This window comes from Alligator mississippiensis, chromosome 2, assembly GCF_030867095.1.
Source record: "Alligator mississippiensis isolate rAllMis1 chromosome 2, rAllMis1, whole genome shotgun sequence".
Classification (NCBI taxonomy): Eukaryota; Metazoa; Chordata; order Crocodylia; family Alligatoridae; genus Alligator; species Alligator mississippiensis.
The window spans coordinates 133,039,020-133,052,112 of NC_081825.1; the positions used below are offsets into that span (position 1 = coordinate 133,039,020).

At 48.3% G+C, this 13,093-nt stretch overlaps 1 protein-coding gene across 1 annotated transcript in view; it reads left to right on the top strand.

Moving 5' to 3' along the window:
• Positions 1 to 2,014: 2,014 nt before the first annotated feature.
• The window catches only part of LOC102566451 (transmembrane protease serine 11C), a 59,425-nt gene continuing 48,346 nt past the window's right edge, over positions 2,015 to 13,093 (top strand). The window contains exons 1-3 of the mRNA XM_059721304.1: positions 2,015 to 2,046; positions 4,131 to 4,252; positions 5,058 to 5,176. Coding sequence (XP_059577287.1) covers positions 2,015 to 2,046; positions 4,131 to 4,252; positions 5,058 to 5,176 — 273 coding nt within the window. The remainder of the gene's footprint in view (positions 2,047 to 4,130; positions 4,253 to 5,057; positions 5,177 to 13,093) is intronic.

A 13,093-nucleotide genomic window follows, 5' to 3' on the forward strand; every position in this document is an offset into this window, starting at 1 on the left:
TGTCAAGTACAAAGGAGCGTGTATATCATCACATCACAAACACTTTAATCCTGACCTGAAATTAATATTATCTTTCCATTGTAATCTCAAATATAAACACAAAAAACTTTTTAAAAGACAGATATAAACCTGATACATTATAAAAATGGTGTCTTAAGTGGATAGACCAGGTAAGATTTGCAATGCCCTTAATTACTTATTTCCATGCTTTTACTTCAGTTTTATAGCTGACATGAGTAAATTCATTGTTGTTCAGCAGCCTTCACTGGGTTTTTGTTTGTTTTTTTTTGGGGGGGGGGTTGATTGGGGGAGGGTTGCAATTATTAAAACATCTTTTTTTGTGTGCAGTAGCAAAAAAAGGCAGAGTTTTAGGAAATGAAATGGGACTGAGGGTTTCGGTGTTTGTCTCTCTTACCAAATTACTGATGGCTGTCATGAAGCCCTGCCTTATACAAAACATACTAGACATGATTTCCCCATTCACTACATAACTGAGGCATGCATAGCACTGACTGGGTTAACTTTGAATGCCAGTAAATGTGGCTAAAAAGTGGCTAAAAAGAGCCATAGAGCCTGTATAGCTTAGCTCTGTAGCCATTGTCTTAACTTGCTGAACTTACATAGCCTCTCAGCCAGGTTGCTCTACCACACATAGCCTTAGATACTGATCTTACAAAACATGAAAACGCCAATGAAATCAACTAAGTTCACTCCTTCAGAGTTCACTGCACATGTAAAACTTGCTGCTGATAATGCTTCTGCATTTACCTACTGCTTTTTCATTTGTAGCTAAGGATTATGAGGGTGGATAACAATCATGATCTCAGAATCACAGCTGGTTCAACCTGGCGTGCAGATGCAACTCATTTATATAATGGACATTTAGGTCTAGCAGTTAAGCTTTTGACTAATACAGATGTACAATACAGGTGCACCTATACACATGCCGGATGTCTGCTCTGACGTGTGCTAACAGACTCAATTAACTGAGTTTGCTGGAGCATGCCAGTTAGCATGCTCCAGCAGCCTCTGTGTTGCATGCATTCAGCATCCCCACCCTTCAAAAAGGTGGTGGGGGTGCTTTAGCTGAAACTCATTCAACAAGCTTTAGTTAAAGCGCTCCTGCTGCCATTTTGAAGCACAGGATGTTGAATATATGTGATACTGAGGGCACTTTTATTACAGCGGCCCTCAGAGCCGCTCTAATTAAAGCACCCTCCTGTCCACCCCAGAGCATGTGTAGAGATGCCCCAAGAAACCAGGCCACTAGTCCAACTTGTGCCATCAGTTTCCTTGAAAATCTTTTTCAGACCACTTAAGTTTTCTGTTCTTCTGTTGTCCTCATCTAGAAAATGATCCTGTTCCTGTAGAAGAGGGCTGTCCAACGGGTGGCCTGTGGGATGCATGTAGCCCATGAGGAATTACTTTGTGGACCCCAGCTCCCACTCAACCTGGTCCCCCTCTGGGGTCTCTGGGCTTCCTCTCCATCCTCTGGCTTCCACTTCTTGTGCTTGTCTTAGGGCACAGTATGGTGCACTGCAACAGGGGAGCCTGCGACTGGTGAACTGAGGAGGGTGGGCCATCCATGCAGGAGCACAGTGCAACGGTGGGGTACCCCAGTCAGGATATCCATAGTGGAACGATGGGGATGCCACGGCCACAGCCCAGGGGCTTATGGTTGACACTATTGTGACCCATGAGGGGTGTGGCCCCTGGCAATGTGGAAGTTGGACAGCCTGTATAATAAAGGGCACCCTGCTGTATAATAAAGGGCCGTTTTGTTAGAGGAATGTAGGAATCAATCACTATTTTATTGGTTCCTGTGAAAGGCAGCCCTGGGCATTTCAGCTTCAAATGTTTGAACCAGTCTTTGTTGTTTGTCCTGAAAACAGTAAGTATAGAGACAGAAATAGGAAAGGTCTAAGCAAGCATAATTAAAAAGCTAACCACTATTCTCTATCAGTGATGATAACATGGGAAACAACTTAAAGAAATATGGCTACAAAGTATAGCTATGTCAAAAACATATGGCTTGAAGAATACAAAGTAACACTATACACCAGAGGAGTCTCAAAACAGGGAAAAAAGAGTAACTTTTTTTTAAAGGAAACATTCTAGTTAAGTAGGATAAACCCTAACCATGTGGGAGCACAGCTTTATTCATGGGTTTTTTCTTTGGTGTTGCCGAGGGGAATCAAATCAAACTGGGATACCTTTGAACTTACGTTATTCAGACAGTCTGACAACCTTCAAGCTTAGCATATACATTTGCCTTTCCTCTCACAGCAAGCATGGCAATTTCTAGGATGGTTCCTATTCATATCCGTCTTCTCCCTCCTGACCAGTGTGGCGTATAGTAGTAGTGAGTCTGAGTGTTCAGTGAAACTTCGAAGTCTTCACTACTGCCCTTGCTATTAGGTTCTGGCTGGGACTAGACTCAGAACCACTAAAATACCACATTAGAGTGTGGCCTTATGACACTGTTGGCCTACCTAAAGTGGGAAGTGCTGGATTTCTCTCCAGAGAGCCATTTTCCCAATTTTATGGATAGATGGAATAGTTTGTATAACGGATGACTGCATGGCGTTGTTAGGACCAGAACAATGGATATTTTGCTACTGCCCCAGTGCTGTTAGATCAGGGTTCTCCTAATTAATACCAGGCTGGATCATCCTTTCTCAGAGCAACCCACAGTAATGGAGCAGTGAGACAAGAACACACTAGGGCAGCCTGCACTGCACTCCCACCCATGCCCCAGCCAGCACTCACGGCTTCCCAGGGGGGCTGTTCCAGGTGCAGCTGCAGACATCTGGGTATTACTGAACTCCCCCTGCCTCCAGCAGCTCCTTCTCCTCCTCCTGTCCCTGCTACACCACTCTGGGAGGGGGGTGAGCTGCAGCTGGACAGCTCCTGCCCCAGTGCATGGGGCTCCAGCTCCAACTCCCGGCTGCCTTCTGCCCACTGTCTCCACCCAGTACGATGAGCAGCCACCTGTGGGTGGCAAGTGGGTGGAAGGCAGCTAGAAGCTGAAGGTGGAAGAGGAAAGGTGGAGCCGCATGCACTGGGGCAGAAGCCACCCAACTGCAGTTTCCTCCACCCCTGCCAGGAGTGGTACATTAGGGGCAGGAGGAAGAGTCGTCGCAAGCAGGGGAACCAAGCAGCACCCGGGCAGCTGCAGCTGCACTGGGAGCAGCCCCGCTGGGAAGCTGTGCATGCCGGCTATGGGCTGGTGGGCATGGGCAGGAACACAGCACTGACTGCCCCAGTGGGGAGCAGGTGGGGCTTGGTCCCATGCAGAGTGCCATGGAGGCAGCTGTGGACTGCACCTGCGCTGCACTGCCTGGGCAAACTCTGCTGTGTGTGCCCCCTGCTCCCTTTCCTCCCCCCCATTCCTGACCAGCTCCTGGGATCAAGTGCATGAAAAGCTCCCCCCACCAACATATACACATGCAATCCCCACACACACCATACACAAGAGTAAGACTTTATTTTGAGCTATTATGCAATTGCCTGTATATACACTACTCAAAGAAAATCAGGACAAAAATTATTTTTTTGAAATAAAATTAAAATATGTTGTAGTAGATATTTGATTTTCTGTATATGATTTGGTTTTCATCTGTAAGCTGTTAAAATGATATCTTCTAAGATATTTTGTGTGTGTTGCCTTTGACAGCTCACCAAAACTAATTAAGTGGCCCTCCAGTCAAAATAATTCCTGCCACTGGGTTATGAAGTGCTAGGCCCACCCTCCTGCCCACATTGCCAACTCTTGTGATCTTATCACAAGCCTCATGTTATCGAGGGGTATCGAGTGATTTTGAGAATCTCCACTTTCTACCTCTTGGGGCTGTGGAGAAAAGCTTGAAAATGTGCCCCAGGCAAAATGTAAAGACACACCGCAGAAGGCAAATGAAATGAACACACCACTATTGGCTTCTAAATTTTATTTTTAAATCAATTTTAGAGCTTGAGTCATGAGTTTTGAATGCTTCTAGAATACTGTACTGGAGCATTTTGTCTGCCATGGAGAACCAACATTGAGACTGTTGTTAAATTTACTAAAAATTAAAAATTTTACTAACATGTTTTTTAAAAATGTTAATTTTTTTAACTCTTTGCCTTCCCAGAAAATACAAGTCAGCCACCCAGATAAGACATCTCGAGCCTTGGAAGATTGCTTTGATTGTTCTAGGGATAGTGGCAGCAGCAGCAATCACCATTGGCCTGCTGGTTTATTTTCTGGCCTATGGTAAGTTTCCTTGTTTAATACATGCTAAGCCTCCACATCCTTGGGCTCAAGTGCTTTGCACATCCTGGGCTGCTGGAATTGTCTTCAGTCCAACTTGTGCCATCAGTTTCCTTGACTCCCATACCCTTGAAAATCCAATGACTCCCATACCCTTCCATGGACAGCATTCTTGCTAACAGCTGCTAAGGACCGCATCCTGCTGTGCAATGCAGCAAGTACTGTGACAGCTATTGCCTCTCCTTTTGTGAAACCTCCAACTTTTCTTCTTATTATGGTCCATCAAAACCTACCTTTGACGCGAAGCCTACAGATCATTCCAGCCTAGTGTAGGTTTAGCAAGTGACAAACTTGGCCTTTGGCTAAACTCTGTTTAACTGTCCCTTTGCTTTTCCACCCTGGTCCTTGAGGGGTTTTGTAACACAAGTAAATCTGAGGAACAACACTTGCAGGGCAGAAAAGAGAAAATGGGCCACAGCAATATTTCCTGCTCATGTCCCAGAGCCATGTGGTGTTGAGGCCAAAATGCTGCTTATAGGCAGAGGGTTACCTTACTGGGAGACTGAGTCATGTTCTCTTTGCCATGATTCTGCTTGGAGCAAACCCCACCCACACTCCTCCAGTTCTGTTTGGCAGGAAACCATCATCCACCACTCCCAGTTCCCAGGCCTCCTGTAGTTTGCATGGCTTTTCTATAGGTAGGCCATTCTTGTGCCTTCTAGATGTCAGCCAACTAGAAGCCTCTGAAGTGTCCTGGACAAGTCATGAAATGCTGCCCTACGACCCATGGCTTTCCCTTCCCTTACAGATCAGAGGCTATTCTATTACAGCGGCAACTTGAAAATCACCAACATCCAGTATAATTATGAGATGGCCAGACGGTCTTCAGGACGGTTTAGAGACCTGAGTGACATGATTGAGAAACTGGTAAGTCAGGATCTTTCTCCTCTTCCCTTTCAGACCAGTCAGTGGTAATGCAGGGAATAATTAATGGGAAACGGGAATGGAATGCTGTTAGGCCCCCAGCATCTCACTCTGGCCCCTGAACTTCATGACTGTCCTATGATGGTTGCCATCTTGAACCTAAGACTGCCAGAGTTAGAAGCCTGAGCTGCTGCTTTTTTAACTAAACCACAAAGTATCTCCAAATTGGCTCCTTACAGACTTGTGTAGTCACTGGGGTCAGGAAGTGAAGAGGACCTGTACCACACTCCCTCACCAGTGGGTTTCACTGACACTGGCCTGTCCTGTAGATGCTGGCAGAAGGAAAGTAGGGTAGGAAACTACCATCAAGACAGGAGACCTGGGCTGTTTTCCTTATTCTACCACTGCAATATGACAATTTGTCAATTATATGAGTGGGATACAAAGGGGAGTAGCATATCTCCATGCTACCCCTATGTCACTGATATGGTTGGATATGAACGGGATTAAAAGAGCCTTGAACTACCCCTATATAATTGATGTGTGAGACATATAAAGGGCATACTATGTCCCTGTACTGCCCCTATATCATGTAGATAAGCAGGGAAAAATCACTTCTAGCTGTGCCTTTTTCTCCTTCCTACTATTATTTTGGTTTGTCTCTAGATTGTAAACTCTTTGGGGCAGGGGCTTTTTCTCTTGCATGTATGTACAGCACCCAGCACACAGGGATCCAGATTAGGCATTCAGTGCTGCCAGCAGGTGATACAGCTAGTAGGCCTGTGTGAATAGGGAAGTATTTGATTTGGATTTGGCCAATTCGGAGGACAGTGATTCAATCTGGCAATTCGGATCACTGTCCTGAATTGATTTGGCCAAATTGGCTTCCGAAGATTCAGTGCTGATTCAGAGAGATTTGGTGATTTGGATTGGCCAGGGAGAGCCAGGCACAGCTGGGAAGCTACAGGTTCTCCCGTGGCTCCTCAGGCTGTGCCTGCCTCTTCCTGGGTGGGAGAAGCTGTGGGAGAAGCCCCCATGGCTACCCTGCCTGGGCCCATCCCCCAGCCAGCCCCAGCCTAGTCCTGGCACTTAAAGAAAAAAGAAAAAAAAGCCCCGCACTCATTGGCTCTGGCCGTAGCAATCGGGGGCCTCTGAGGGCTCGTGGCAGAGCCCCCTTGCACAGCGTGGAGCAATGGGGATTGCCCCCCCCCACCTGGCAGCTCTGCAGCAGCTGTCCCATGACGCGAATGCAGTGCAGCTTGGCAGGGTGCCCTGGCATGCTGTCTGGGAGCTGGGGCAACTGGGGCTGAGTGCTGCCAGGCTTTGGATGGCAGGTGGAGCCACCCCAGCTCCCAGACAGTGAGCAGCACCCTGCCAAGTTGTGCTGCACCTGCATGATGGGGCAGCTGCTGCATGGGTGCCAAGCGGGGGGTGGGGGGGTGGAGCCCTATCCCCACTGCCCCATGCTGTAGGGGGGGCGGGGACTCTGCCATGAGCCCTCAGAGGTCCGCAACTGCCGGTCCTTCAGCTGTTGAGTGTGGGACTTCAAAAAAAAAAAAAGAAAAAGCCTTACACTCACCAGCTGCAGAAGCGGCGATAGGGGCCTCTGAGGGCTCATGGCAGAGTCCCTCCATGCAGCGTGGGGCAGTGGGGGGCAGTGGGGATCACCCCCCGCCACTTGGCATCCACATGGCAGCTGTCGTATCTCACAGGTGCAGTGCAGCTCGGCAGAGTGCTGTGTGCTGTCTGAGAGCTGGAGCCACTGGGGCTGAGTGCTGCCAGGCTCTGGCTGACGGGTAGAACTACCCCAGCTCTCAGACAGTGAGCAGCACCCTGCCAAGCCACACTGTACCCGTGCTATGAGGCAGCTGCTGTACGGGTGCCAAGTGGGGTGGGAGGTGATCCCTGCTGCCCCCACTGTCCTGCATTGTATAGGAGGGCTCTGCCACAAGCCCTCAGTGGCCCTCAATCCCTGCTACCAGAGCCAGTGAGTGCGGGGCATTTTTTTTTTAAGTGCCAGGAGGCTGGGGCTGGCTGGGGGATGGGCCCGGACAGGTTTCTCCCACGGCTCCCCTGGCTATGCCTGCCTCTGCCCCAGTGGGGGGTGTGGCAGAAATGCCACCATCTGGGTCTCTCTCCAGAAATCTGTCCGTCAGCTGGGGACACTGGGGTCGAATTCCTAAGGGAGAAGGGATTTTCCTTCCTGCCTATGTGACAAAAGCCTGGTGCCTAGGGTGTGGTCCCTCTGGTCACCTGAGTGGGGGGAGGGAAAAGCCCCTGCTCATCTGCCCAGGTAACCAGTGATGCTTTTTAAATTGGTTGGCTAGTTGCCAACACTGCTGGCTTCTATTGGACTGGGCTGCTGAGGTCAGAAAGGCTATATAAGGGCCTGGTCCAAGAAGAAGAAGGAGAAGCCATTTTTCCAGCATGGCCCAAGCATCAGGACACAGGGAGAAAGTCTGATCCATCTGAAATGCTCTCTCTCTGGAAATCTCCAAGCCAGATCTCTACCATTTTCTGAATAATACTTGTAAGTGTTTCTAGAGAGTGAGTCAGCTCACAGTGATGCATTTGCATATCAAACGTCTACCTCAGCCAGACTGTTTTGCTCAGTGGTAATCCCTTGATAGTGCTCTACCTGTTACCCTATTCTACCTCATCCTGTTGGGAGCAATAAAGTTCTCCTTTGTGACTGGTGTAGGAGACTTACTGGGTGGGTTTAATTATGCTTAGGAGGCCCCTTGGGTCTGCGGACTAAGGGAGACTATCCTTTTTGGCCCCTGACTTGGGGAAGTGCCTCAAGTTCTTGTACTGGGTTGAGTACCCATAGGACTATTAGGCCTGTGTTTCCCCAAGGACACAGGACCCAGACAGTCCCTTCTTGTGGTGGCGGCAGCACACATTACCCCTGGACTCTGTGTGTGTTCGAAATGGGGTGGGGCTCGAAACGGGGTCTACCAGGGCTTAGGCGCCCCTGGAGAGACACGTGGAGTCTGGAAGGTGGACAGGCGTAGTGAGGCGGGAGGATCAATGCAGGAGCTCCCCCTACTGGCCCACCACAGGGGGAGCCATAGGGGCTATGCCCTGCTGCCACTTGCCCAGCTGGCGCAGGAGTGGGGGGCAGCGTGATGCAGGTGCAGCTTGCTCCAGGCAGTAGCAGGGCATAACCCCCGCTACCAGTGCTACCGCACCCACATCTTGCCCCCCTGCTCTGGCTGGGCAAGTGGCAGCAAGGCAGAGGCCCCGCTCCCAGTACTGCCATGTCTGCATCTCGCGCCTCCCCACACTCCCCTCCCCATGTCATACCCCCACCCCCATCCCGGCTGGGCAGTTTGTCCCAGCTCCAATCCCTCCCTCCCCCCGTGACCCTTCCCTCTCCTCTCCCCCAACAGGCTTGCCAGCTGGAGGCTGCCTGTTTAGTCTATGGCCAAATCTCCATATCAGCCGAATCTTTTCTGAAGCTTTCCCGAATCAATTCAGATGCTTCAAATTGATTCGGAGCTTTTAATTGGTCTCCTGATTTGATTCGGATTCAGAGATTTGACCCCCAAATCATGTGGAATCTCCTCCAATTGAATCAGCTTTGCACAGCCCTAGCAGCTAGCATTCCAGCCTCCTTCCCTCTAGTGATGCAATAAGCCCCCTGTCTGGGACAGTGTGGCAGGGCACTGTGGGTGCCTACCACTTTAAGGGCTGAGCCAAGCAGCCGGCAGGTGTTTGATTGTGGCAGCCATTTTAGATCCCTGGCTGCCTATATAAACAGGGCAGTTCACTGCTGGTAGGTTGGGCAGTAACATTGCTTGGCTACTAGGCTGAATACAACATCCTGGAAGTAAAGGCAGGAGCTGTAGGGGTATGGTTTGGAGGCTCCTGGTCCTAGGCATGACCTAAAACTGTACCCTGCCAGGAGTGGGTGGTCTGGTGGGGCTCTTAGTGGTGCAGGAGCGCCCAGGAAATGCCAGGCCAGTTATCACTCCAGTGAATGGCGGGTAGGGGCACCTTAACTCCAGCCCTCACCTTCAGGTGGGTCATTTACCATTGGAGCAGGGTACACCAGGTAAGCTTTGGGAAGTGCCTAAGCCTGCTGGGGGAGTAACCCTGCAGGGCCAGGCATGCTTCCAGAAGCATCTGAGCTGGGAATGGGGGACAGTGATCCCTAAGTGCAGGCAGGAGGTGTAAACCCAACTGAGGGACTCAACTGGTCAATGCTGGGGCCAGGACCAGAAGGGTCAAAAGGGCCAGGGGCCCACTGTGAGAGACACCCATGATGAGCAAAGAAACTCAGGGTCTTGACTGGCCTGAGACAGGGCCAGGGCTTATACAGAAGCCGAAGGTCCCATGATTGGGGCCACAGCTAATGGGCGAAGGAGATGGTTGAGCCAACTGCCTGGGATACCATCTGCGAGGCTTGGGCCACAGCGTAGGGGTGGAACAGAGCTGCAGATAGCCCCTCCATATCGGGGTGTAAAATGGGCAGCCTACCGCCTTAATTAACAACATAATTAATTAAACAAGGCATGGCAGGAGAGGCAGGTGGGAAACTAGCTCTGTGGCTAGTCAGGGACCCCCACTTTGCCACAGACAGCGAACTAGCTGATCGTGAGGTCACATACTGTTTATGCTTGGCTTTTGCTCTCTACAAGGAAAGTTAAGGTCAGATTCTGTTCCACCTATTAAGTATGTAAGTGAACATAGGTGCCTGAGAGCAATTCTATTCCACCCTGCTAAAGGTGAATGGATCTTCCTTCTCACTCACTGAGCCATTTTATGGCTCATTAAATGTCAGAAGATGGTGTGTTACAAAACTAGATGCGTTAATGGATTTTCAGGCACTTGAACAGGGTGGAATCAAATTAACCTTAAGCGCTTAAATCCAGAGATTTTTAATACACAAAATAAAATCTGGCCCTCTAATCTTTAAGGGCCTGATTTTGCAACTTGTGCAGAGCTCTAGCAGTAAGTGAATCCTTCACTGGGAGCTGTGGGTGCTCAGCACCATGCAGCATTGAGCTCTTTTCTTATCCATTTTAGTATGCTGCGTTGAGTAACACCTCCATTGAAAGCACAGGACATCAACTGAATTGCTCTTGCTCATATACTAGCACTGGAAATAAATATGTACTTCATGTTAAAGGAAAAACAAGAAAGGAAATGATACTTCCCCATGGATGAAAATGATAGAGTTCAGGTCTTTACAGTGATAGGCATGTGACTGTACTTTGCGATATTCATGGCTTGATAGTCATCTCTTACCTTCTGTTCATCTGCCAGTTATTAAGGCTATCAGTACTTAACTGCCCACTTCTCCATGACTTATTCATGTAATTTATGGCTGTGCAAAATTTAAACTATGGAGTACATCATACCTGAGGGACCAGGGGCTAGACTGAGAACTATTTCTTGCTTTGCAAAAATAATCACCCATGTGATCTAAGTCAGGTAACAGCTTCTCTCCATGCCTCTGTGTTCCTTTCAACCCTTGATCTGTTGTCCCTACACAGATTGTGAGGGTTCCTGTGTAAGAATTGTGTGTGTGTGGTCGGTCTTGCACAATCAGATCCAGAGCTTTAGTTGTCCCTGGAACAGAGCAGCAAACACCTAAAAAAATATATATAGAGAGAGAGAGATATTTTTTTTTAAATTTGTAATAGATTTCCTTTAAATAAAAAACTTGGAACATGCCACTTTGCCTAATGGGAAGAGAAGGACAAAAAGTTTCACTGAGGATAAACATATTTTTGTTTTATATACATGTACATGGACCAAAATAAGCTCTGAACTTTTTTAACTTGGGCTCCATTCTGTTGGCTGAGCACTTTTGAAAAGTCTAACTAGGAAGACCAGAGCTCTTACATATAAAAACATAGTTTTCTGGAGTAATTTTATTTGATGAGCAATACCTGCCTTGTTACATTTCTTATGGGATGAACAGTATTCAACCTGCTCTCAAAAAACTTCGAGAAATTCACTAGACTTCCCTCAGCTGCTCCCAGTCCCCACTCTCTAAAACTGTCTTTGCTTTAAATACAAACTTCTTCTTGGGTGGCTTGAGTTTGCAGCTTTCTTGAACCTGACTGGCTCCATGCTGCACTCTGGTATGTATGACATATATTAGACCTGAAAGGAGATACCCACCACTCTTCTTTCCTACTTGCATCCCACCAAAATAATAATGGCATTGCGCTTTTATTTCCCCCATCCCTTTCTTATACATTCAGATGTTCCACCCCAGAATGGTAGCATGAATTATTTTACAATGTTTCTTAAATAGAAAATTTGCTCGTAGCGCTTTCAAAAATAGTATAGTATATTCATGAATAAAACTGACTCCTACTGGGTCTAATCCCGCCCCCAGGAAACTGAGAGCAAAACTCCACTGGAGTGAGATCAAAACTGCCTATGATGGAGGCGTAACAAGGAAACCCTGTGGCCTGGGCAGCAGCAGTAGGTGGGCTAGGGGCAGCTCCCAGAAATGGTATAGGTGGCCAGCAGTGGTGACAGCTGTTATTCTTGCACCTCCTAAGTCAGTACCCAGAGCTGCTGTCCCAGTGCTCACCCTCTCCCCATCATTATGCTACTAGTCTATGGTACAGGAAGTATCTCTTCTACTGTCCTGCAGTGCTGTTTCCTCTGTTCCAGAGGGAACTCCCAAACCAGACCAATCCCCTCCGGATAAATCAACACACCATTATTCATGACAGTTCTCTCCAAACAGCCTCCATTCTGACCAAAGAGTTTGCATGCAATTAGCTGCAGAGAAGCTGCATCACTCCTGGTTCTTGTTCTTTGTTTATCTGAATAAACTGGGATCCCAAACTTACTCAGTTTGCCTCTGTGTTTTACATGCCCTAAGCTCACCTGTTGTCATTAATCACTGGGTACTTTATAGACATATTGTAAGATGACTACTCACCACAAATACATGCACTGTTTCCTAAGGCTCTGCAAAATGAGCAGAAGTGAATCACTGACCATGAGAGACACTCCCAATTACCTGCTGTGCAACTCCCTGTCCTCTCCCTCCCCTAAGCCCTTTCCAAAGAAGCATTCCTTGTCCCTCTGCAGAGCAGCTCATAAAGGAGTTGTTTTTAGAAAGCAGTTATTTTGCCAGCAAGAACACTTCTGACCCACCAGGAAAGTCGCTTGAGTCCCTTCCTGGGAGCAGCTGAATCCATATCTGTACCCACCTCAGCTCCCCACTGAACACCCAGACAGAGTATGAATAGCATGCCCTGCTTCCTTAACTTTCTGGAGGTGGATGGGAATGTGAGAAATCATGCCAGAAAGCTGATGAGGCTAGTGCACCAATTGGTATTCAGGACCTGACCAGAAAGTCTGGAAAATGTATTCCAGGGTGGAGCTGGGAGAAATGAGGGAATGAGTGACATTAGCTTTCGGCTCCCCAACTCACCTACCACAAGCAGCCACTAGAGATTTGGTGAGGTTTTCTAAACAAGAGACTAGCTCTTGGGTAGGGTCTAATCCAGTCAAAGCTCAGACAGCAATGGTTTTGTTGGCTGGATCTCCCTGATACTTCCACTCAGATGAGGTTTGTTCTCCTCTTCACACCCTCTCCCTGCCCAAATGTCCCACAAGCCACAGGGATGGAATTGGATTTACCTCGGGATCCTGAGGCTTGTGTACATTACAGATACCCCACCATTATAGCTGTGCCAGCATAGCTATATCAGTAGAGGCCCCTGTTAGAAATATGATAGGTGGTGGCAGAGGGGTTTTCCTACCAGCTTGGTGACAACCCTCCTACACAATAGCAGCCAAACCCACAGAAGCCTCCTCCTGCCAGCTGTATCCACACCAGGGATTTCTTTTCCTTGCCTGGCCTGGGGGTGTAACCTTTCCACACCCTTCATATTTCATAGATTTCATAGTTCATAGAAATTAGGGCTGGAAGGGACCTCG